The 26,988-nt window shown below is 44.9% G+C and overlaps 1 protein-coding gene across 1 annotated transcript in view; it reads right to left on the bottom strand.

Moving 5' to 3' along the window:
* Positions 1-21,903, bottom strand: part of LOC122942090 (transmembrane protein 132A-like) — a 1,044,148-nt gene extending 1,022,245 nt beyond the window's left edge. Inside the window, 1 exon segment of the mRNA XM_044299585.1 lies at positions 21,808-21,903. Coding sequence (XP_044155520.1) covers positions 21,808-21,853 — 46 coding nt within the window. The 5' untranslated portion in view covers positions 21,854-21,903.
* Between the last annotated feature and the right edge of the window lie 5,085 nt (positions 21,904-26,988).

Raw genomic sequence — 26,988 nt, 5'->3', positions numbered from 1 at the left:
TGTCATCACAGGTCCTGGCAGATGCACTGTTCTAACCTGGGAACTACACTTTACACTGTGCAGTTCCCTTACAGGACCTGTGAAGATATCATCAAAGGTCCATTAGCTTTAGAAAGATAGTCAGAAGTAATTAGAGGCGGGGCCTCTCCTCCACTGCTGGCCCCTCTTCCTCACGGGCCCCATAGCAGCTGCGTGGTCTGCCTATATGGTAGGTACGCCACTGTCCTCATGAGTTTTACAAAAAGAATTTTAATTAATGGCTCAAGAGATAGTGCGGGCGCTATGCATTCATGTCACGCATTGCACCCGAGCGCAAAACTTGCTCATGTGAAAGGGGCCTTATTGGTGGGCAGATTATTAATGGCAAATGTTTGTACGAACACTCGTTTCCGATAATCCTGTGTATAGGTGCTGCCGATCATTTATCAGGTGAAATTATTGTTCATGTAGACACCTCAATTATCATGCAAAAAATGCAACTGTATGGGGACGAACGATTGCAGTAGCCACCTGTCGTACAGGCATTTGTCAGGAAGAAATGCTTCCTTCCTGACAATTGCCTGCTTCATTGGGCTGTGTAAACTAGCCTTATGCTTACATCTATTAGTAAATCTGGGCCAATGTGCTTGTTCCAAAACAACACCTATCAGCAGTGATGTAACTAAAACTGACTGGGTCCCATAGCAAATTTTTAAATGGACCCCCCGCCCTGCAACTTCTTCACAAATCCCCCTCCTCCTTCTGTTTAACCCCCACTCCTGCAGCTGGTCATGAGTGGGGGTTAAACAGAAGGGGGAGTTAAATGAGTGGGGGTTAAACAAGAAGCTGGTCCGTCAGATACATGTATATACTGTGTGTATAATGTCACTGTATATAAGATCATTGTATAATACTGTTGTGGGCTGTGACAAAATCTTTCAATCTTTGCTGCCCGCCCTGGGCTGCTTCTGAGTTCAGGCCCTGTAGCAGTCGCTTCCCCTGTTTGCATTATAGCTACGCCCCTGTCTATTAGAGGAGTAAAACTGATTTTCAGTCTCTATTTCTGCATCAAATCATGCTGTGTGTGCATAATTTTACACAACTATACATATCTTCTACAATTAACCCTTAGAGGACCTTGCGATTTTCTATATTTTTTCACTCCCAGCCTTTTGTTTTATTTTTCTGATCACATAAGCCGTATGAGGACTAGTTTTTTGCACGACAAGTTATAGTTTCTAATGGAAGCATTTAATATTGTACATTCTATAGTGGAGAGCCGGGAAAAAATGGGGTGGAATTGGAAAAAAAAAAATATTCGCCACAGTTTTTGCCTCAGCTGTTATATGTTCTCCGCTTGTTCTGTGAAACAACCACAGCAGGTATACAGGGTCAGCGTTGGTATGTTTCTCTGGGGTTCACTTCAGGTTGTATACAATATTCCCGGACAAGTAGAGATAAAAAGGGCAAAATAGTTTTGCGTAAGAAGCAAACAGTTCTTGAATAATTCAGAAAATGGCCACTTCTGAAATGAATAATAATTTTTAGTCACGATCTGACAGGTTGGCTGGTATGGTTCCCTAGACGCGTTTCGGAGCTATTCCAGCTCCTTCCTCAGTGGATACCAGACAATCTGCCTACTTTATATTCGGTAGTCAATCATCCTTCTGGGTGGAAACCTAATTCATTATGAAATGGAAAAGATGGACCAGATCATTCATCATATGATGCGTATGGTCCATTCCGCTATACGAACCAACATATTCCCTTATCAAATAGTAGTAAAATGAGGGAAATGTGAGAATATATAAACAATTATTATAAAAAATGTTTAAATTTTTTTTGAAAAAGACCCCCAAAAAAAAATAAAAACAATTTTTTATATATATATATATAACTTGGGCTGCACTGCGCTGACAGTTGCTGGCCTATTATATAAATATTGTATTGATCATATTGATACATTTTGAGCCCTGATGCAGTTTTTCCATGTTCCTCTGGCAGATGGTGGTGGTTTATGTACACAGATTCCGCCACACTGTTACGAGGATTCTGGAGCGGATATGCTGTGATTCTGGATTGCTTGATGATGACGGTGTGGTAACCGTGTCGTCATGCAAATACAGATATCCTATCGGTGACCGACGTTGACCCGCCGGCCCCTGATGTCTGGATCAGCTCTTTCTGCTTTTCTCTGCGGCGCTCATATACTATGATACTATCTGTCAAAATCATATGGGCGGTGTTTCGGCACACGCATGCGCCCTGAAGTTATGTTCCAAAGTGGCCATCTTTGATGTGGTTTTTTACCTCTCATACTTTCACTGCGAATCTCGCGATAGTGGTGGGAACGGCGCATGCGCCCTGTTCCTTTCCGGACGCCAACAAGCTCCAACCATGTTCACCGTGCCTGCTGTGATACATTCGAAAGGTTTTAATTTTTTATATCTAACACATGTTCACTGATCACTTGTAATTAATAATTATGATGTCTTTTGTACTGTTTTTTCACCTTATGAAATATTTATTACTGTATCGATAACGCTGTGATTTTGAATTACCTTGTCACATTGATCAATTTGACGATATGGTTGTAATATATATGCATTTGCACTTTATTATGTTTTATACCAATTTGTACTAAATCAATTACTTGCACTATATATAGATGTAATTTGGCACATGTTACTCAGCTGGAAAAAGGCTCCATAGTGAGAGCTGAAACGTCGCTGAGCTGATGAGTGAATAAATCGTCCACTTTTCACCATTTACTGGAGTGCTGCCTTCTTTTCTACTATATATATATATATATATATATATATATATATATATATATATATATATATATGTTATAATAAAAAAAAACAGTGGCAGCACCGTCCCTAGTATGGAATAGTGGGTGCAACTGGCCCAAAATGGATTAAAGCCAATCCAATAAATACAAAATTGAAAAAAGATGGGCAGCACTCCAAGAAATAAAAATAGCAAAAAAACTTGATTTACCCCCAATGGAGCATGTGACGTTTCGGCTCTAGACAGGAGACTTCCTCAAGCAGTGTACAAAGACAAAGTGCCAGACTTATATAGCAATATGCCAATTCATATACAATTAGTGAAACATGTGCAATTAAGGCCTCATGCACACGAACGTATTTTTTAACGTCCCGCAAAACGTGGTTCCGTTGTACCGTGATCCGTGCCCGTTTTTTCTTCCGTGGGTCTGCCGTGATTTTTGGAGGATCCACGGACATGAAAGATGAAAAAAAAATCTAAGTCAAGTTTGCCATTGAAATGATAGGAAAAAACGGACACGGATGACAATCTTGTGTGCATCTGTGATTTTCACGGACCCATTGACTTGAATGGGCCCGTGAACCGTTGGCCGTGAAAAAAATAGGACAGGTTATATTTTTTTCACGGCCTCGAAACACGGGTCACGGGCGCGGTGTAAAAACGGTGCACAAGCCGAGTTTTCTACGGCCCCATTGAAAGTCAATGGAGCCGCAGAAAAAAAAACGGAAAACGGCACAACGGCCACGGGTGCACACAACGGTCGTGTGCATGAGGCCTTATTCATAATAAATAACAAATCACTAAAAATACATAATGTAAATGAAAAACAATACAATACAATTAATGTATCGTATTGATGATACATTCAAAATTACATCTCATGTTAGAAAAAGTAAAAAACATCTGATTATAATCAATAACATAATCAGTGTCATGTGTACTTAATAATCAAAAAGTGTCATGTGCTTACTAGACGGTATTGCGACTGGAGGATGAAGGAGGAGTGTATCGGTGAATGGCTGCCATCCAGGGCATAGCGTGCAGTCCAGCATGCCCAAGATGCATCTGCGCATGTCCTAATGAAGTACATTGAGTACTTCCAGCTTAAGCCACATACGTCACTGCGCAACTGCGCATTGTCTCATCGATACCGCGTCCGCCATTTTTGGTGAGGGATTTCAACATTCATAGTGAGCGCACAAAAATTAATGTTAGTGTTATCAAATATACACAGGTTCAAGGTGATGTCCACAATAATTAATGCTGACATATCACAGATGGCTGTGCGGGATCGGGTGAAGACTACCCAAACAATTGGAGGCGCAATCTATAACCGTGACCAGCGGACAGCCACATACCTGCATGTTAATGCAGGGTCGTGCTGCACCCCTGATCATAACCCACACTTTGCGACCATCAAGAGAGGGTTCTCCTCAATGTCACCTGCCATGTGCATATCAGATTATGACCATATAAAAAAATTTGAGACTAACACACGCATCCTATGCATAATGAAAGAATCCTGACTGCATGCCATTCCCAAATGTCGCCTCGTAATTCCTCTCTTCATACTCCGTGGCAAACGATCTATAATAGAACAAAGGAAAAAGGTAAATTAAACCAATTTTAAATTTGGCAATCTACAAGGAACATATACTTTGTCCCGTACAATCAATCGCCAAATATACACCAGTGCAGTATAGCATTTCCATGTGATGGACAGAGGCAAGCCACTATCCTATACCGTCCCAATTTTATAATCTACATTCAAACCATGTGGTTTGAGAGAGTGTAGTACATAAATCCACTTTAATTCTCTTTTTTTTATTAAACTAATCCTGTCTCCGCCTCTCCTAGGCATTGGAACAAAATCAATGATACAACACTTCATATCCTTTTCAGTATGTTTAAACTCTGCAAAATGTTTTGACACTGGCAAGTCAAGTCTTTTCTTCCTAATGCTCAACCTGTGGTTGTTGAGACGTGACTTGAAATTGTTTCTCCAACATACAACAGGTTGCATGGACACATGAGTACATAAATAATGCAACTGGAGTCGCACGTCAGATAGTATCCTATCTGGTGAACGACACCAGTTTGAGGGTGTGTAAATGGTTTTTCTCTTAAGGATATATCTGCAATTTACACATGACAAACAGGGGAAGCATCCAACACTGGGACTCGTCAATGTTGTCTGCCTCGCTGTCTTGCCCACATTTACTAATTGATCCTTTAAACTTTTAGATCTCCTGTAGGACATTAATGGAGGAGTATGGAATTCTTTAACTGCATTATGACAGCCTTTTAATATACTCCAATGTCGTCGGATGATATTCCCTATATCCACGCTTTGTTCAGTGTGTGTAGAGATAAAGGGAATCCTCATCATTTTGGAGTAATTAACCTTCGTCTTAAGGGTGTCTTCCCTATCCAGATGTCTGGCTGCAATAATTTCATGCAATAATTTAGTAGGATATCCCCGCCTCTGGAACTTGTTCACCAATGTATCGAGAGTTCTATCAAAACTCTTGGGATTCGAAACTATACGTCTAGCTCTTAAGAACTGGGAATATGGTCATATTTGAACCTATGTAATGATTCTTATTCTCAATAAAATTATTGAAAAAAAAAAAAATGGGAATATGGTAAAGATCTAATCATTGGTCTTAGGATGATTGCTACTGTAGGTCAATAGCGTGTTTCTGTCAGTGGGCTTGGTAAACAAATCCGTGCTTAAACCATCCTCTGACAGAATCACGCGGGTATCCAGAAATTGCATTTCCGTTTGTGAATGAACCAGTGGGAATTGGAGCGCACTATCAATCCCATTAAGAAAGCTATGGAAGTCGCACAGCTGTTTAACACAACCAGTCCAGATGAGGAAGATGTCTTCTATGTACCGCCACCACCCCCTAACATGTTGGAAGTGGTGGCTTCCATAGACAACATCCTCCTCAAATCGACGCATAAAAATATTTGCGTAAGTTGGGGCCACATTGGACCCCATCGCTACGCCCAGCTCCTGTATGTAGTAGGAGTCCTGAAACAGAAAGTAGTTATACCTTAAGATAATCTCCAATAAGGATATTATAAACTGTTGACATTGGCATGCGAGTGATGAATTCTTTTGATGTCACCTCCCTCTACATCTCGATTGACCATCGGAAGGGGCTGGCTGCAGTCACGTATATGCTTGAGAATTCATCACTCACATGCCAATGTCAACAGTTTATAATATCCTTATTGGAGATGAATTCTCAAGCATATACGTGACTGCAGCCACGTGACAAAGTATATGTTCCTGTAAGGTACCTGTAAAAGGTAGTGTCCGAAGTGGAAATAGCGTGCTTGAGATCCAGGCAAAGCGTCGTCAGGCGAATAGTTCAGAATCAAAATCCGGAGAAGAGTCAGGCAGGCTAAGGTCATTCACGATCTGGCGGCAAGGTACAAAATCAGCAGGCTGTAGAATAGTCGGGATATCAGGCAGGAGTTCAATACAAGGAAGATCACTGAAGTCAAAACACCCAGGGAAGAAATCCAAATAAACAGGCACTGAGTGATGACCTCACTTCCTATTTAAAGGCTGTCCAGATTGAGAATTGTCCACAGCTGGCAGCAGGTGGAGCTAGAGAGTATGATGTAGTGTTGAACACAGTAAGGACATTCCCAAAGTCTAGATCTCTTCTGTAGCACAACAGGTAAGGCTATGGTTTAAGAGACCAGGAAGATCACGGTTCGAATACAACCCGGGTCATGACAGTTCCTTATAGATTGCCAAATTTTAATTTGTTTTAAATTACATTTTTCCTTTGTTCTATTATAGATGGTTTGCCACGGAGGCAAACCATCTATAATAGAACAAAGGAAAAATGTAAATTAAAACAAATTAAAATTTGGCAATCTATAAGGAACATATACTTTGTATGAAGAGAGGAATTACAAGGCGACATTTGGGAATGGCATGCAGTCAGGATTCTTTCATTATGCATAGGATGCCTGTGTTAGTCTCTAATTTTTTATATGGTCATAATCCGATATGCACATGGCAGGTGATATTGAGGAGAACCGTCTCTTGATGGTGGTGACGTGTGGATTATGATCAGGGGTGCAGTACGACCCTGCACTAACATGCAGGTATGTGGCTGTCCGCTGGTCACGGTTATAGATTGCGCCTCCAATTGTTGGGGTAGTCTTTACCCGATCCTGCTCAGCCATCTGTGATATGTCAGCATTAATTATTGTGCACATCACCTTGAACCTGTGTATATTTGATAACACTGACATTAATTTTTGTGCACTCGCTATTAATGTTAAATTCCCTCATCAAAAATGGCGGACGCGGTATCGATGAGACAATGCGCAGTTGCGCAGTGACGTATGTGGCTAAAGCTGGAAGTACTCAATGTACTTCATTAGGACATGCGCAGATGCATCTTGGGCACTCCGGACTGTACGCTATGCCCTGGATGGCAGCCATTCACCAATACACTCCTCCTTCATCCTCCAGTCGCAATACCGTCTAGTAAGCACATGACACTTTTTGATTATTAAGTACACATAACACTGATTACGTTATTAATTATAATTATGGATGTTTTTAAATTTTTCTAACATGAGATGTCATTTTGAATGTATCATCAAGGGGATACATGTAATGTATTCAGACATTAATTGTATCGTATTGTTTTTCATTTACATTATGTATTTTTAGTGATTTGTTATTTATTATGAATTAATTGCACATGTTTCACTAATTGTATATGAATTGGCATATTGCTATATAAGTCTGGCACTTTGTCTTTGTACACTGCTTGAGGAAGGCTCCTGTCTAGAGTCAAAACGTTGCATGCTTCCTTGGGGTAAATAACGTTTTTTTGCTATTTTTATTTCTTGGAGTGCTGCCCATCTTTTCTCTATTTTTTATGAAAAAAAAAATATATATGAAAAACAAGTAATGTGGATAGTATAAAAATACCACGCGCATTACCCCTATGTGTAATTAGCTAAGTTTATAATGCATTGTTTATGCAATAGTTTCAATTGCATGCCTTCTAACTAATTAGTAGGATGTTATTAGTCAACCCCAGAAAGAGTGATGTGCCATATTTGCCATATAATCTTGAGAGGTATCTTGGTTTATAACTGTGCGTTTGTAACGGCGGACGGGATATCAGACATACAGATAAACCAGCAAACCAGGCTCTAGACGAGAAGCAGGGGAAGGGTCGGGCAGCACGGTGGCTCAGTGGTTAGCACTGGTGCCTTGCAGCGCTGGGGTCCTAGGTTCAAATCCGACCAAGGGCAACATCTGTATGGAGTTTGTATGTTCTCCCCGTGTTTGCATGGGTTTCCTCCGGGTACTCCGGTTTCCTCCCACACTCCAAAGACATACTGATAGGGACCCTAGATTGTGTCAGCCCCATTGGGGACAGTTGGATGATAATGTCTGTAAAGCGCTGCGGAATTAGTAGCGCTATATAAGTGTGTATAATAAATAAATAAATAAGGGTCACCTCCTAGCAAATCCCTGACTTCTCTCCCTGCTCTGCTCAGTCCACATTCAGACCTTAATGGTAGGAATGAAGTGTCCTCGTGCCTGGGCTAAAACACCCTAGATTCCCTGAGATGGTGAAAAGCGGAATAGGATGGGAGAGAACACCAACACAATCAAGACGGCAAACAAAAACTGAAATCACACTTATCTTTTTCTGAGCTGGAACAGACAATCTTCCTTCCTTGCCTCCAAGGCCAGAATGATTTCTATAACCCGCTCAGAGCACTGGGATAGAGTGCTATTTAAACTAATGACCCCACCAGTGCACCTGATGGGAGGCGGATCCAGCACGACTCCAAAACAAAAAACTAAACACGTGCTGCTATTCTGGCCGACCTCCGCAAATAGTCAGAGCAGGGCATGACAGTACCCCCCCTTCTACGGATGACCTCCGGACACCCCGGACCAACCTTATCCGGATGGGATCTATGAAAAGCCCTTACCAGTCGGCTGGCATTGACATCCAGCGCCGGAACCCACATTCTCTCCTCAGGGCCGTATCCCCTCCAGTGTACCAGGTACTGAAGGGAACCCCAAAGATGGCCTCATTTCCTATTTAAAGGCTGTCCAGATTGAGAATTGTCCACAGCTGGCAGCAGGTGGAGCTAGAGAGTATGATGTAGTGTTGAACACAGTAAGGACATTCCCAAAGTCTAGATCTCTTCTGTAGCACAACAGGTAAGGCTATGGTTTAAGAGACCAGGAAGATCACGGTTCGAATACAACCCGGGTCATGACAGGGCCCCCTCCCCAATGGATTCCTCCAGGGGGCCTAGCGGGGCTTAGTGGGAAACGAGGTATGGAAGTCTCGTATAAGAGAAGGGGCATGCAGATCTTTGGCTGGAACCCAGGAGCGGTCTGTGACAGGATACCCCTTCCAATGAACCAGATACCGAAGGCCACGGCCCTGTCTTCTGGAATCAAGAATCTTGGAGACTTCAAACTCATTTTGTCCATCAACAAGAACAGGAGGAGGTAGTTGTTGTGATCTGGAGTAGCGGTTGAAAATGGCTTTTTTGAGGAGTGAAACGTGGAAGACGGGATGTATCCGGAGAGAAGAAGGTAATCTTAAGCGATAGGAAACTGGTCCAACTCGAGCAATGATCCTGTAAGGACCGATGAATCGAGGGCCCAATTTGGTAGAAGGTTGTTTCAGTCTCGCATACTTGGTTGATAGCCAAACTCTGTCCCCCACCACATATGGAGGTATATGGCGTCTTCATCTGTTGGAAAAAAGCCTGCACTTGCCTGCTGACTTCCGTAGTAATAAACAAATCTTCTTCCAATGTAGTAGAATATTTTTCACCCGCTGATCTGCTGCTGGTACACCAGAAGAAGGCTGGAGTAGGGGAAAAGTCTGAGGGTGATAGCCTAGGGCTGCGTAGAATGGTGTGGTATGAAGAGCACTGTGCCAACGGGAATTTAGGGCGAACTCAGCTAAAGGCAAATACTCAGACCAGTTGGAGTGTAAGGCATTGACATAATGTCGAAGGTAGGTTTCTAGGGTCTGGTTCATGCGTTCGGTTTGACCATCAGTTTGAGGGTGATGTGAGGTAGAGAGTGAGAGCGTTACTCCCAGTTTCTTGCAGAACGCTCTCCAGAATCGGGAAACGAACTGGGATCCGCGGTCTGAGATGATATTGGTAGGTATGCCATGATGTCTTACAATATGGGAAAGGAAAAGAGTGGACAGTGCTTTCGCTGTAGGTAATCCCGGAATCGGCACAAAATGAGACATTTTGGAAAAGCGATCCACGGTGACCCATATAGCAGTCATGCCCTCGGACTTGGGTAAGTCCACAATGAAGTCCAAGGTCAAATGGGTCCAAGGCTGGCGAGGTGCCGGAAGTGGATGTAACAGTCCAGCAGGTAATGTGCGGGGTACTTTATTAGCAGCACAAGTTGGGCAGGCAGCCACATAGTCAGTAACATCCTTTTTCATACGAGGCCACCAGACATGTGACGCTGCAAGGTCTTAAGAGTGATGGTGACACCAGGATGACCGGATAACACACCATCATGTGCCCAGAGGAGTATAGGTTTTCTGAGACTAGGGGCTACGTACAGGCGACCTGGTGGTATCTTCAAGCCCTGGGGAACACGATTCTGGGTTTCTTGTAGTTGTTGGGAAAGGGCCGTAGAGATCTGTGCGACAATTTTGTGAGGTGGGATTATATACTGCTCGGCTGGTTGATCTTCTTCAGAGGAAGCGAACTGTCTGGAAAGAGCATCGGCTTTTTTGTTTCTATGCCCTGGAACGTAAGAAAGGACAAAATTAAAACGGGAGAAAAACAGAGCCCATCGAGCCTGACGTGAGTTCAGACGTCTAGCAGTCTGAAGATACAGTAGGTTTTTATGGTCAGTGAGGATAGTAAAAGGTTTGGAAGCCCCTTCCAGAAGATGTTGCCATTCAGACAATGCCAATTTGATGGCCAGTAGTTCTCGATTCCCAACATCATAATTCATCTCTGCCGGAGAAAACTTTCTAGAGAAAAAAGCTACTGGATGGATTCTACCAGACTTTGGCTGTCTCTGGGAGAGTACGGCACCTGCTCCAACCTCAGAGGCATCAACCTCAACAGTGTACTGGAGGTCAGGATTTGGATGCAGAAGAATTGGAGCTTTACTGAACATGTCCTTTAATCGCTGGAAAGCTGATTTTGCTTCTGAAGACCACGCCTTGCAATTTGTACCCTTCTTAGTCATGGCAGTAAGGGGTGCCGCAATGGAGGCAAAACTCTTAATGAAGCGTCTGTAGCAATTTGCAAATCCTAAAAAGCTTTGGAGTCCTCTTAGAGTGGTCGGTTGGGGCCATTGCAAGACAGCGGAAAGTTTTTGAGGGTCCATTTGGAAACTGTCAGCACTTATGATGTACCCAAGGAAAGGAATACAGCTTTGATGGAAACTGCACTTCTCGATTTTTGCATAAAGATGGTTTTCTCTAAGCCGTTGTAATACCTGTTTCACATGCGAGATGTGCTCTGGAAGAGTCTTGGAAAAGATTAAAATGTCGTCCAAGTAGATGATCACAAAACGGTTGCTGAAATCATGAAAAATTTCATTCATGAAACGTTGAAAGACAGCAGGTGCATTACACAAGCCAAATGGCATGACCAAATATTCAAAGTGTCCATTACGAGTGTTGAATGCTGTCTTCCACTCGTCCCCCTCATTTAATTTGAATCAGGTTATAAGCCCCTCGTAGGTCTAGCTTGGAGAATATAACAGCCCCCTTAAGTAGATCAAATAGTTCAAGAATGAGTGGCAAAGGGTAGGAGTCCTTTACGGTGATTTGATTTAACCCCCGATAGTCTATGCATGGTCGAAGGCCCCCATCTTTCTTTTCAACGAAGAAGAAACCTGCTCCTACTGGAGAAGAAGAGGGTCGGATAAAACCTCTTTCCAAGTTGTCTCTTACGTATTCCTCCATAGAGTGTTGTTCGGGCAGAGACAGGGGGTAGGTCTTTCCTTTGGGAAGAGGTGCTCCGGGAATCAATTTAATTGTACAGTCAAAAGGACGATGTGGGGGTAACACCTCTGCCTTTTGTTTGCAAAATACGTCTGCAAAGTCATGGTATTCACGAGGCAAGGTAGGTGGGATAGTCACAGGAGCCAACATGCAAGCAGAAAGTCTTTTGGGTTGAGACAAACAGAGAAGGCGACAGGACGATCCCCAGGAGGTTAGTTCTCCATTTTCCCAATCAAAAGAGGGGTTGTGAAGTTGTAACCATGGGTAACCAAGGATGATAGGCAGAAGCAGAGAATCAATAAGAGACAAGACAACTTCCTCTTTGTGGAGGAGGCCTACCTGCAGGGTGATTGTCGTAGTCTCGAATTTCACAATACCATCTCCCAAATCCGACCAAGGGCAACAAATCCGACCAAGGGCAACATCTGTATGGAGTTTGTATGTTCTCCCCGTGTTTGCATGGGTTTCCTCCGGGTACTCCGGTTTCCTCCCACACTCCAAAGACATACTGATAGGGACCCTAGATTGTGTCAGCCCCATTGGGGACAGTTGGATGATAATGTCTGTAAAGCGCTGCGGAATTAGTAGCGCTATATAAGTGTGTATAATAAATAAATAAATAAGGGTCACTTCCTAGCAAATCCCTGACTTCTCTCCCTGCTCTGCTCAGTCCACATTCAGACCTTAATGGTAGGAATGAAGTGTCCTCGTGCCTGGGCTAAAACACCCTAGATTCCCCGAGATGGTGAAAAGCGGAATAGGATGGGAGAGAACACCAACACAATCAAGACGGCAAACAAAAACTGAAATCACACTTATCTTTTTCTGAGCTGGAACAGACAATCTTCCTTCCTTGCCTCCAAGGCCAGAATGATTTCTATAACCCGCTCAGAGCACTGGGATAGAGTGCTATTTAAACTAATGACCCCACCAGTGCACCTGATGGGAGGCGGATCCAGCACGACTCCAAAACAAAAAACTAAACACGTGCTGCTATTCTGGCCGACCTCCGCAAATAGTCAGAGCAGGGCATGACAGTACCCCCCCCCTTCTACGGATGACCTCCGGACACCCCGGACCAACCTTATCCGGATGGGATCTATGAAAAGCCCTTACCAGTCGGCTGGCATTGACATCCAGCGCCGGAACCCACATCCTCTCCTCAGGGCCGTATCCCCTCCAGTGTACCAGGTACTGAAGGGAACCCCAAAGAATTCTAGAGTCGAGAATCCTGGAGATCTCGAGCTCCAAGTTTCCATCGACCAGCACAGGAGGAGGATGCAATGGCGATGGTTCCACCGGTTTCACGTATTTTTTCTGTAAAGACCTGTGGAACACATCATGGATCCTCCAAGTCTGCGGAAGATCCAGCCGAAAAGCTACAGGATTGATCACCGCAGATTTTTTGTACAGACCAATACATCTTGGACCCAGTTTCCAAGATGGCACTCTCAATTTGATATTTCTAGTGGACAACCACACCAGATCACCCATACACAGGTCCGGACCAGTCACTGTCTCTTGCCAGCCATTCGTTTATACCTCTCACCCATCTTCTCCAAATTCCCTTGGATCCTCCGCCAGATGGAAGACAAGGCAAAAGAAAATCTCTCCTCCTCTGGCATCCCAGAGGAACCAGTCCCAGAAAAGGTACCAAACTGAGGATGAAAACCGTATGCGCCAAAAAATGGCGACTTACCCGTCGACTCCTGCCTACGGTTATTCAATGCAAATTCTGCTAGGGACAAGAATGAGGACCAGTCCTCCTGATTCTCAGCCACAAAGCACCTCAAGTAGGTCTCCAGGTTTTGATTAGTACGCTCCATCTGTCCATTCGACTGCGGATGAAAAGCCGAAAAGAGAACGAAAGTTGAATGCCAAGCTGAGAGCAGAACGCCCTCCAAAACCTGGAGGCAAACTGCGTGCCCCTATCAGAGACCACATCCGAAGGAATACCATGCAATTTCACAATATTATCCACAAAAATCTGCGCAAGAGTCTTGGCGTCAGGCAGACTAGCTAATGATATAAACTGAGCCATTTTACTGAAACGGTCAACTACCACCAAAAACACTGTTCTCCCGGAGGAACTCGGCAGATCCGTAATAAAGTCCATAGACAAGTGTGTCCAAGGAAGAGACGGAATAGACAAAGGAAGCAGTGAACCAGCTGGTCGAGTATGAGCAACCTTTGACCGAGCACAGGTTTCACAAGCTGTCACGTAATCCTCAATGCTCTTACGTAACCCTGGCCACCAGAACCTCCGGGACACCAGATCACAGGTGGGCTTACCACCAGGATGTCCATCAAGGACAGTATCGTGATGTTCCTTGAACACCTTGTATCGCAATACCAATTCAGGGTACAGAGCGGAGACCGCCACCCCATCAGCCAAAATCGGAGCAGGATCCTCTGAATCACCTCCCCCAGGGAGGCTGCGAAACAAGGCATCTGACTTGACGTTCTTAACCCCAGGGCGAAAGGCAACCACAAAATTGAACCTGGTAAAAAACAGTGATCATCTGGCCTGTCTAGGGTTCAGACGCTTGGCAGATTGCAGGTAAGCCAAATTCTTATGGTCTGTATATACTGTAACGGGGTGAGACGCCCCCTCCAACCAGTGACGCCATTTCTCAAAGGCCAACTTGATAGCCAACAACTCTCTATCTCCAACATCATAATTCCTCTCGGCGACCGAGAGCTTCTTGGAGAAAAAGGCACACGGAACCCATTTGCCCGGGGATGAACTCTGCAACAGCACCGCTCCAACTCCCACTTCTGATGCATCAACCTCTACAATGAATGGCTGAGACACATCCGGCTGCACCAGAATGGGAGCAGACGCAAAACGCTCCTTAATAGCCGAAAAGGCCTGTAATGCCTCATTCAACCAGACAGAGACGTCGGCGCCCTTCTTAGTCATATCAGTGAGAGGTTTTACAATGGTAGAATAGTTTGAAATAAATTTTCTATAATTCGTAAACCCCAAGAACCGCATCAAAGCTTTCTGATTCTCTGGTCGGTCCCATTCCAGAACCGCCCGGACCTTTTCGGGGTCCATACGAAAACCAGAATCAGAAAGCAGATATCCCAAGAACGAAAGCTCCTGCACCGCAAACAAACATTTCTTCAATTTGGCATATCATTTATTCTCCTGAAGGATCGTCAAAACCTGTCACACATGATCCTGATGGGTCTTTAGATCGGGAGAGTAAATTAAAATGTCATCCAGGTAAACTACTATGAACCTCCCCACCAAATGATAAAAAATATCATTGACGAATCGCTGAAATACTGCTGGCGCGTTCGTCAACCCAAAAGGCATAACCAGGTTCTCAAAATGTCCCTCGTGCGTATTGAAGGCCATTTTCCACTCATCCCCTTCCTTGATTCTGATCAGATTGTAGGCCCCTCTCAAATCCAACTTGGAGAACACCTTGGCTCCAACAATCTGATCAAAAAGGTCAGTGATCAACTGCAGGGGATATGGATCCCGGACCGTAATACGGTTCAATTCATTTATTTTTATTTATTTTTTTACAAAGAACAAACTTACTGCCACCGGAGACTTAGATGGCCTAATATGACCTTTTGCCAAACTCTCGGCGATATACTTTTGCATGACCTCTCTTTCGGGTTGAGAGAGGTTGTAAAGCCGAGACTTTGGCAACTTAGCCCCTGGAATGAGATTAACTGGACAATCATAGTCACGATGAGGGGGCAGTTCCTGAGCCCCACCCTCCAAAAAGACATCCGCAAAATCTGAGAGGTACTGAGGTAAAGCCATAGTGGACACACCAGAGATAGATGTGCCCAGACAATTATCCAAACAAAACTCACTCCAACCAATGTCTCGCTTGCCAATCTATAATTGGGTTATGTTTAGTCAACCATGGTAACCCCAAAACTATAGGATCCTTCATGACAAAACAAGACATAATCTCAACATGTGAATCACCCACCCTTAAGTGAATACCATGAGCAATGTGAGTGAGACTCCTTTGAGAAAGAGGGGAAGAATCAATTGCAAAAACCCAAATCTTTTTTTCTAAAGTGCACGTACTTAGACCCAGACTCTGAAGAAAAAGAAAGTCAATTAGGTTTACCCCAGCACCACAGTTAATGAATACTTCAACAAAAATGTCTCTTGCCTCTAGCGCCACCATAGCTGGAAGGAGAAAACGGGAATTGCAGGGAGCTTGCATACCTGCCTGCTCTACCACACCATTCACACCACCAAGAGTCAGGAAAGTTTTTTTTTTTTCCTTTTTCTCTTCCACCTGCGGTTTAACAAAAGGACGAGCCAAAACAAAATGACTACTTTTCCCACAGTAGTAACACAGTTTGTGCAATCTACTAAAGTTTCTACTATCAGAACAGCAAGAAACTTTACCCAGCTGCATGTGTACCTCCGCTACCCCAGAGTTACCTGTAACATCACCCGGGGAGACAGTCGAGACGAAACCACTCACAGAAGGGATCCCTTGCGCGGAGGGAGCCCTACTCCTTTCTCTGATACGTCTATCTAACCTTACTGCTAAAGACATTGCATTCTCCAAAGAATCTGGGTACTCATGGAAAGCAAGGGCATCTTTCAATCTCTCAGATAACCCCTGACAAAACTTACTTCGTAACGCGGGATCATTCCACTTCCCATCTCCTAAACTCAACACAGTAAGCCTCTGCATGTTCACCCTGAAATAAATTACATAATCTCGATTCCGCCACCGAGACCTGATCTCGGTCATCGTAGATTAATTCCAGAGCCTTAAAAAATTCCTCTACCGACTGGAGGGCCCAGGAACCGTGCGGCAGAGAAAAGGCCCAGGATTGCGCGGCCCCTTAAGCAGAAAAATGACTTATACCTATCCTCTGACTTTCATCACCCGAAGACGATGGACGCAGCCGAAAATATAATTTGCAAGACTCTCTAAAACGGACAGTTATCCGTCCCCCCTGCAAATCGATCAGGAAGAGCAACTTTAGGCTCCACATAAATTTGACCACCTCCTGATGCCAGAGCATTCTGACACTGAGTGACCGAACCACGTAGCTCCGCAACCTCTAGGGATAGCCCCTGCATGCGGTTAACTAACGTATCAATTGACGCCATCACAAAACCGCTGAGCAATGACAGTCAAAGTATGGCGGGTTATAATGTCACGGCGGACGGGATATCAGACATACAGAAAAACCAGCAAACCAGGCTCTAGGCGAGAAGCAGGGGAATGGTCACCTCCTAGCAAATTCCTGACTTCTCTCCCTGCTCTGCTCAGCCCACATTCAGACCTGAATGGTAGGAATGAAGTGTCCTCGTGCCTGGGCTAAAACACCCTAGATTCCCTGAGATGGTGAAAAGGGGAATATGAGCAGCCTGCTCGCACAGAACCTGGATGGGAGAGATGACACCAACACAATCAAGACAGCAAACAAAAACTAAAATCACACTTATCTTTTTCTGAGCTGGAACAGACAACCTTCCTTCCTTGCCTCCAAGGCCAGAATGATTTCTATAACCCGCTCAGAGCACTGGGATAGAGTGCTATTTAAACTAATGATCCCGCCCAGTGCACCTGATGAGAGGCGGATCCAGTTCGACTCCAAAACAAAAAACTAAACAGGTGCTGCTATTCTGGCCGACCTCCGCAAATAGTCAGAGGAGGGCATGACAGTGTTCATTTTTGAGTATTAATATTTTAGTTATATATTGGGGGGGGGGATATCTAGAATCTAGAAGGATCTATGAGTTTAACACCCAGAGGGCTTAACGCAGAAATGGAACTTTTTCGATTTCTGTAGAATTAGGGGTGGGTGCCCTTTGAGGACGGGAGATCGAGCATCAGGCTGTTTTAGCAGCACCTCGATCTCCCCTCCTCCTTCTGCAACTACTACACTCACCACCGAATAAAAGGACCTATCACCAAAATATTAATACTCTCAAAAATGAGCACAGTTTTGAGAGTATTATAGCGGAATGGAGCATACGCATCATATGATAAACGATCTGGTCCATCTTTTACATTTCATAATTAATTAGGTTTCCACCCAGAAGGACGATTGACTACTGAATATAAAGTATGCAGATTAGTTGGCTGTCTAGTACCCACTGAGGAAGGAGCCAGAATAGTTCTGAAACGGTCTGGGGAACCATACCAGCCAACCTGTCAGATCGTGACTAAAAATCATTATTCATTTCAGAAGTGTCCATTTTCTGATTTATTCAATAACTGTTTGCTTCTTACTCAAATTTATTTTGCCCTTTTTATCTCTACTGGTCCAGGAATATTGTATACAACCCGAAGTGAACCCCAGAGAAACATACCAACACTGACCCTGTATACCCGCTGTGGTTGTTTCACAGAACAAGCGGAGAACATATAACAGCTGAGGCAAACCACATGGGATGCCACGTGGGACGCCGAGACTGGCAGGATGAGCAACTCAGCTTCACTCTGCAGGACAACCCAAAACGGGACTACACCTGATACAACTGGCAGAGGTAACGTACAAATGTTATTGTTACTATAGACTACTATATTATTCTATATTGAAGCAGAACGTATGATTCAGGACAGCAATATCTCAGTAACCAGATACAATTGAATTCTCTGATTAAACAGAAACCCTTATATGGAGCCCTAACTGCACAAGGGAATCAAAGTTTTAACTGGCTATTTGTATATTTTCTGGACATCAGTCAAAGGACTTTGCACTATTATATCTGCTGCTATTTGTTTCACAGACAGGAAACAATATAACAACATAACCAGGTAACTGGCTGTTACATATTGTCATATGCAGCCAATTTGTGACACCCCATTATACAGGCACCAGATTGTTTGCCATTAATTTTCAGCCCTGATTCAGGCTATTATATATACACACATACACAATTGCATCCAACTCCCTTGTTTTCATGATAATAAGATATATTATTATTATTATTATTATTTATTTATTATTATTATTATTTTTTCCCCCCCAGCAAATTGTGACCAGCTAATTAGCTATAGGTGATCACCTATCTTTTATTTCACTTTGTTTCTAATCTCCTAATTACCTAAGGGATTTAAGTGCCGCTCCTAAACCATTGGAATCTATACTCTATCCTGGCACATTTACAAGCTTGTATTTATAGAGACAAAGTGATTTTATATGTTATTTATTTTATTTTTCCAATTACTATTTTATTTTTATGAATAAATAGTAAAAATATTTTAATTAAGCTCAGATCCGTGCCTCACCAATAATTTGAATGCCCTCCATTAGGCTAGGTCTACACGACCACATTTGTCACGCGACAGGGCACAACTTGCGCAACATTTTGTCACACCAATGTCGCGCAACAATTAATAATGGTAGTTTATGGTGTCTCACTACGACAAGCGACATGCTGCGACTGCAACGTGACAGTCGCAGAAAAATCCATTTCAAATGGATTTCTTGTGACTATCATGTCGCATGTTGCAGTGCGACACCATAGACTATTATAAAATAGTGCGACAAAATGGCGCTCGACACATGTCGTTGTGTAAACCTAGCCTTAGGCCTCACGCACACGATATACTATGGCCCCAGTTGTGCCCCCATACATATATTACGGCCCCAGTTGTGCTCCCATACATATATTACGGCCCTAGGCAGCAGGGGACAGTCATGTACACAGTTCTTAGTATATTCTAACTTGAAGCGTCCCCATCACTATGGGAAAGCTTCTGTGTTAGAATATACTGTAGGATCTGAGTTTTCACGATATGACTCAAATCCGATGGTATATTCTAACATAGTCGTTTTGGTGTCCGCCTGGCCGTGCGGAGCCAAACGCATCCGTCCCGACTTACAATGCAAGTCAATGGGGACGGATCCATTTGACGTCGACACAATATGGTGCAATTGCAAACTGATCCGTCCCCCATTGACTTTCAATGTAAAGTCAGGGTATATTTTAACTTGAAGCGTCCCCATCACCACATGGGGACGCTTCAAGTTAAAATATACCCTGACTTTACATTGAAAGTCAATGGGGGACGGATCCGTTTGCAATTGTACCATATTGTGTCAACGTCAAACGGATCCGTCCCCATTGACCTGCATTGTAAGTCAGTACGGATGCTTTTGGCTCCGCTCGGCCAGGCGGACACCAAAACGGCATTTTTTTTTACTTTCCCTCATGAGTGGTGATCCTCCAAAAATCACGGAAGACACACGGAAAAAAAACTGACACGGATCACAGAACAACGGAACCCCGTTTTACGGACCATGAAAAAAAACTGTTGTGTGCATGAGGCCTTACTCTGTTATTACAAACCCTTCTTCACTTGGGCGATGGGTATGCACCAGAGTGAGCACCTACTCCAAGGTCTGTAATAGGTGAGCCACTGATACCATTGTCTAATATACGATTACAACAATACCACACTTCTACAGCATTTTAATACCAATTTTTTTTTTTTACCTTGAAAAAATGAAAAAAAAAATTCATGGCCATATTTTTTGTGTAGTTATTTTTACAGAGTTGTCTGAGGGCTCATTTTTAGCAGGGTAATCTGTGCTTTTCGTTGATATCATTTTGAAGTGTGACTTTTTGATCACTTTTGATTCTATTTTTTTGGGAGGCGAACTGATAAAAAATGGTGAATGGACCATTTAGAATTTTTCTTTCCATTATGCCATTTGCCATATGGGATAAATATTGTTATATTTTAAATGCTGATCGCAGGTGTTTTAAACACTATGGGCCAGATTTATCATGACTCTGACAGCTCACTCCACTTTAACATATGGCTAAAGTCAGTTTTAGCCAAGTCAGATTCATGATCGGCCCTTTAAGACTGTAATAAATGTGGTTTGACGGTAGCAGCTTCACAAAAGTCATTGACGTTTTTATGAAAAAGTCGCATGTTCTATTAAAAAGTCTCATAAGATAAGCATGGTCCTCACTGGAGTGAAATTTCGACTTTTTATGCGACTTTTTAAATAGTCCCAATAGTAAATCTGTCTAGAGATTCATTTACATAAGAAAACACTTTTTATGGGGACTTTTTCACTCCATTATTCTGACCTGAGCTAATGATAAATCTGGCCCTATAAATCTGAAGGATTTGGCGTCTGCTGCACTTGTGAGCGGGCACAGTCTTTAAAATGCAGACTCCCGCCTGTACATGTGGAGATCGCAAAGGGGTTAATTGGTTTGTCATTTCAAAGTCATTCAACTTATGTTTCTCTAGCAGTTAATTGACCATTTCAATCTTCTGTTTTGTTGTAGTTTCTTGTGCAATAAAATGTTGCTTCATTGGCAAAAAAAAAAGTAAAAAAATGTTTACTTAAAATCATATGCAGTAAATTTTTATGACATGTGAACCACCGGTACAGGCTTTTTACAGACACTTGCCATAAAGCTCCAGCAATAGATGAAATTGTATATGGTCAGGTATGTGTATATAGCCTCATATTGGCCTACAGAGGAACAGATGAATCCCCTAATGGGCCATAGACAAAGGTGGGCCCCCAGTCCCCCACTACCTGCAGAAGTGGCACATGGCACAGTAGATTGCTGCCTGACATTGCAAATAGCCAATGTCCATATAAAAACTGGGTAGATTATTTACCAAACTGCCCACTTTATTATTATAGATTAATTGGCTGGCTTAGATGACTTCTAGGCACAGGGGAAGGCCAGCCAGTATCCTCTTTCCCCATGCTCTCAAAGTTTACCCATTAATCATTGATCTTGAGCATCTACCCCAGCATGTTTTTTATTTATTTAAACACCTATCTGCTGTCTGCTTATGTAAGCAGGTAGTATTTGCATGTACAGTGGGCCCTGAGAATGAATTTTACTAGTGTGAAACATACATATATATATATATATATATTTTTTTTGTTTTTATCATTCATAATGTACTGGAAGGAAGAAGCTATTTCAGAAGCCACACATGTCATGACTATTTGGCCACCCTGTACATCAAGCTGTGACCTACTGACAGACAAAAGATGTTGAGATAACTGGTACCTTGTGCAAAGCTCAGGATGCCCAGGACCAACGAGATAACGTCCATGTTATTCTGAGAGCAGTCAGGTCGAAGCAACTAAGTCCATGTATTAGGATGTCTCAGCCATGTTGCTCCTCAATAACTAACTACAAATATGTGCCTGGATTTTAAGGGGTGTCAGGGGTGTGCTCCGCAAAAGCGCTGCACACATAGACAAAATGAAAATAGATGCACTATACTGGTGCCAAGGTGGATGCAGGATTGGAGCATGAAGCCGTCCTCATTCATGTGCACAGCTGAAACCTCTGCGCTCAAATGCCCAACGTCATACAAAGACAAGGAGAAACAAAGGAGGGCGGGAGTAGTGAGGGAAGGAGGGGAAGAAGAGAAAGAAACCTTCTCCCCACCTCCAGTGTCCCAGCCTGCTCCTTTTGCTTGGAAAATCATACAGCACACAATAAAACTGGCACCTGCCATGTATCAACCAGTTCCCTTACAGACGGTGCATCTTACACCAGCATGTTTTTTTATTTTATTAAAACATCTATCTGATGCAGCCTTATAAGGGGTTGTTGTTTTTTCAGGGAAAAAGTAGTACTTTTTAATGGCACTGTTTAATATTGCGTACTAGTGATGAGCAAAGTTTAGAAAAATTAGATTTGGTCGATTCGCCGAACCTTGGCAAGAAATCTGATTCATTACAAATTAATTTGTCACAATTGTCAAGGCAGTTGCAGCCTGTGATTGTGGGAGGGGCGTAGGCTTTATAAGCCCCCCTCCCACGGTCATCCGACGCTGGCATCATCTCGTGCATCCCACTTTGGTTTCGCCAGTCCCGTACGAACACTGCTCCGGCAAGGTAAGTATGTTTTGGCCTCCTCCACGCGCTTCCTCACCATCGCGGCTAATTCCGTAGGCTGTCCAACCTCAAGTACACACGCCACCCACGCTCCACACAACATTGCCAGCTGCTTCCGCTACCTCCTGCCGGCCACGGACACCGCTGTTCCACCCCCAACCTCACTGCCGCTCCACGGTCACCAGGGGAGGGTGGTCCGGCACCGGCCCCCGTTTCCGCCCACCGCCCGGCCTCCTTCACCCAGCGCCTCCCGTCCTCAGCACCCAGTCACCCCAAATCCGGCGCCCCTCCACACTTCAGCTCACCTCGACCGTTGCGCTCCAGGGGCTGCCCGGCAGACGGCGCGGTCTGCCTCTCCACCGTCCGGCTCCCTTGCAGTCCCGGTGGGGGGGGGGGGCGGGGCCGGCTCCTCCTCATCCACGCCCCTTCTCTCCGCCCTCCTTCACCTAGTGCCGCTCATCGTCACCACCCAGCCACCCCAAGTCCAGCGCCCCTCCATTTCCTCCCCCACCTCGCCCGATGCATTCCTGGGGCTACCCGGCAGACTGTATGGTCGGCCCCTCCACCGTCCGGCTTCCTCGCAATCCCGGTGAGGGGGCGGGGCCGGCTCCTCATCATCCACGCCCCTTCTCTCCGGCGATGTCTCCCTGCGCATGCTCACCTGGAGGGAGTCGCAGAAAGTCTCCCCACCCCACAAGCACACAATAACCAAGTACCAAACGTGAAACACAAGAAGAAAAATAAAAAAACAAAAAGATAACCCCGCCACATGTTTGCAAAAAAAATGTAAAATCACCATAAACCCGCCACATGTTGCAAAAAAATAAAATAACCCCGCCACGTTTGCAATTTAAAAAAAAAATGTTACAGAGCTACCTTCCGGTTCCTTCTGAAAAGAGCCGATCGCGTGCCTAAAACCCTGACCCTAAGATGAGCCCTAGATAGTGAATAGGGCGGTGGGAACACTAGTCCGCACCACTAACGCTAAAGGAAAACACCAAGGGGAGGACAAACAATACAGACAACATATAATCCCAGGTGGGCGACAACAGAAGACAACAAAAAGCCCAACAGGGATCCGGAGGGTAACACTCTGGAACAACAACCAGGATTCACAGCTCTAGTGGGTCAGTATAGAAGTCCAGGCAGGAAGCTCTATATCTGGCAACCAGAGAAGTGAGAGAGGAGAATATAAGGAGATTGGGAGTGACAGACAAGAAACAGCTGAGGAGGAGAAGCTACGGATCCCTGAGTCACAAGGCAAACACAGAAAACTATCATTAAGAAACAGCGTGATCTTTAGACATAGAGCGCGCAGCCACCCGCTGCGACTTCCTGACCCCGGGTACAACGTCAGACGTGGCTCTTGACACCCTCGTGACATCGTCCACGTCCATGCCTGTCTCAAGGTCACAACATTTGTTTGTCATGCACGTCCGGTTTTACGTCCCCCATGTCACCCTTGTCCCAGCCTGTTTTCCAACATCCAGGCCGCGTCTGTCTTCATGTCTCACGCCTGTTTTCGTTATTCAGGCCTTGTCTGTCTTCACGTCTCACACCTGTTTCCGTCCTTCCGCCTCACGCCTGTTTTCGTTATTCAGGCCACGTCCGTCATTTCTGTTTTCACGCCTTTTTCGTTATTCAGGCCACGTCAGTCATTTCTGTTTTCACGCCTGTTTTCGTTATTCAGACCAAGTCTGTCTTTACGTCTCACGCCTGTTTCGTTATTCAGGCCACGTCTGTCTTTACGTTTCACGCCTGTTTTCGTTATTCAGGCCGCGTCCGTCATTCACGTCTCACGCCTGTTTCCATTTGTTCAGCCCACGTCTGTCATTTACGTCTCGTGCTTGTTGGTATCATTCCGACCACGTCTGCCCACGCTTCACATCATCCAGCTCTCATCTGTCTTTCATGTTTTAGTCCGTCCGTCATGTATCACGCCTGTTTTATGATCTGATCACAACCATCAGTCACGTCTTCGCCTGTTTTCGTTATTCATGCCATGTCAGTCATTTACGTCTCATTCAGCCCACGTCCATCGTATACGTCTCACGCCTGTTCACGCCATTTAGGCCACATCTCGTCCTCTCACATCCCCCTTTTTTCACTGACCACTGGCCCTCCACCAAAACTGTTACTTTTATCTCAGTCAAAGACCCGATTTCGTCCACACCGCCAAGAATCATCAGGATCTGAGCCCTCGGTAGACCAGTTGGAATTTCAAGGTACCGATCCCCTCTTTATTCATATTTATCCGGTCACAAGCGTTGTCACGTTTCTTCAGGTCGCTCCAAGCATTTAGCCGGGGACCGCAAACGCAACGCACCTCCAGTGCAACTACAACCAGTGCAGAGCACTCCACATCTGCTCCACTTGTTTCAGGGCCCACCCCCTGTTGGTTTGCCCAAATAGATCGTGGAGGAACAAGTGACTAGGCATAGTCAACGTGGACCTTTTAGCTGCACTTCTCTGTGACCATCATAATCCCCACCAAGTTTGCTTCCTCATCGACGGTTTCAAGGAAGGATTCCACACTGGTCTCGTGGCTCTTCCTCAGTCATCTTGGGAAGGCCCCAACCTCAGGTCCGCCATTTCCAATGCCGCTTCGGTGGGTCCTCTGGTCCAGGCGGAACTGGAAAAGGGTTTCCTCATAGGCCCTTTCTCCAGCATTCCGTTTGACTACTGGAGGATTAACCCTATCAGCATCGTAACCAAAATATTTTCCAATAAAAAAAGATTAATTTATGACCTTTCAGCTCCTTATGTTTCTCACATTCCCAGCCTCAACTCCCTGGTTCCGTCTGAGGAGTTCTCGATGAAGTACTCTTCTCTCGGGGAAGCCATCGCTCTCATCCTCCTGGCGGGCCAGGGGGCCTGGCTGTCCAAGGCTGACCTGGCGGACGCCTTCAAGCTGCTGCCCATCAACCCGCAACTCTGAAAATTCTACGGCATCAAATGGGATGACTCGTACTACTTCGCCAACCGCCTCACTTTTGGCTCAAAAAGTAGTCCATGGTTGTTCGACCAGTTCGCCCAGGCCCTCCACTGGGTCCTGGTCAACCATTGTGGGTGCCCCATGGTCATCCACTACCTGGATGACTTTCTCTTGATAGAGCAACCAGACGTCCCACCTTGCAAACTTGACAGCCTACTCCAGGTTTTCACCAGCCTCAACATCCCTGTCGCTCCTACCAAGATCGAAGGACCCTCAACCACCCTCATATTTCTCGGCGTGGTCTTAGATACCCGCAAAATGGAAGCGAGGTTGTCCGAGGACAAGCTGTCAAAAATCAAGGAGGTCATTTCCAGATTTGTGGGTTGCAGGGTCGTCTCAAAGCAGGACTTACAATCTCTGCTAGGCATGCTGAATTTCGCCGCCAGGATCATGCCCCAGGGTAAGGCCTTCTTGTCCAGAGTCCTGAATCGGCCACCAATGGCTGCAGAGCAGGACTCCCAAATAGTCCTGGCCGCACACACGCAATGGCAGATCTCACCATGTGGAATTCCTTCCTGACCCACTGGAATGGGATCTCCCTTTTCGTCCCCCAATGGTTTCCCTCTTCTCCAACAATTTTCTCCGACACCGCTGCCTCCCGGTGTTTTGCGGCCATCTACAACACCCAGTGGTTCACGGGCCACTGGCCCCCCGAGATCTCTTCGCTCAGTGAGTACCTCAGATCCTCCCCCCTCCTAGAGATCTACCCAATCGTAGCGGCCGCAAAAGTTTAGGGCAAGCAGTGGGCCAACTCCCCGGTGACATTCATCACGAACAATCAGTCGGTAGTGGACATCATTACTTAAAGGTAGGTCCAAATCCCGCCACATCATGCCTTTCGTCCGCAAACTAGTTTGGTTGTCCCTACAGCACAACTTCCAAATTTCTTGCAGACACATCCAGGGTGTCCAGAACTCCACGGCAGACGAACTGTCACGCTTTCATTTCAACCGTTTCTTCCAGCTCATGCCAGGATTGTCCCCTCCGGAGTTCAAGACACTGAGCATGGACTAGCGCATATCATTTCATCCGCCAAATCCCTCATGCAAAAATCCCTGTCAGTCAACACAGCTAGAAACTATAAAACCGGTTGGAACAGCTTCCAAAAATTTTCACGTCTCTACCCCAGCAGCGGCACAGATAGGACCACCTATCTGATGGCCTTCTTAGCTTATTGCCACCATCACCTCAAACTTGGCTACAATTCCATCAGATTGTACATGGCAGGGGTGCAATACCATTCCACCCTCAAGCATCCCGGTAGTAAGGCAATATTTGCATCCCCCGCCATCAGGGCTGTCCTTAGGGGAATTCAAAAAACCAGTCTGCCATGCACTCCCACCAGGC

Source organism: Bufo gargarizans, chromosome 6, assembly GCF_014858855.1.
Source record: "Bufo gargarizans isolate SCDJY-AF-19 chromosome 6, ASM1485885v1, whole genome shotgun sequence".
NCBI lineage: Eukaryota > Metazoa > Chordata > Amphibia > Anura > Bufonidae > Bufo > Bufo gargarizans.
Note: the sequence above shows the minus strand (reverse complement) of the source record. Positions and strands in the feature narration are given on the sequence as shown.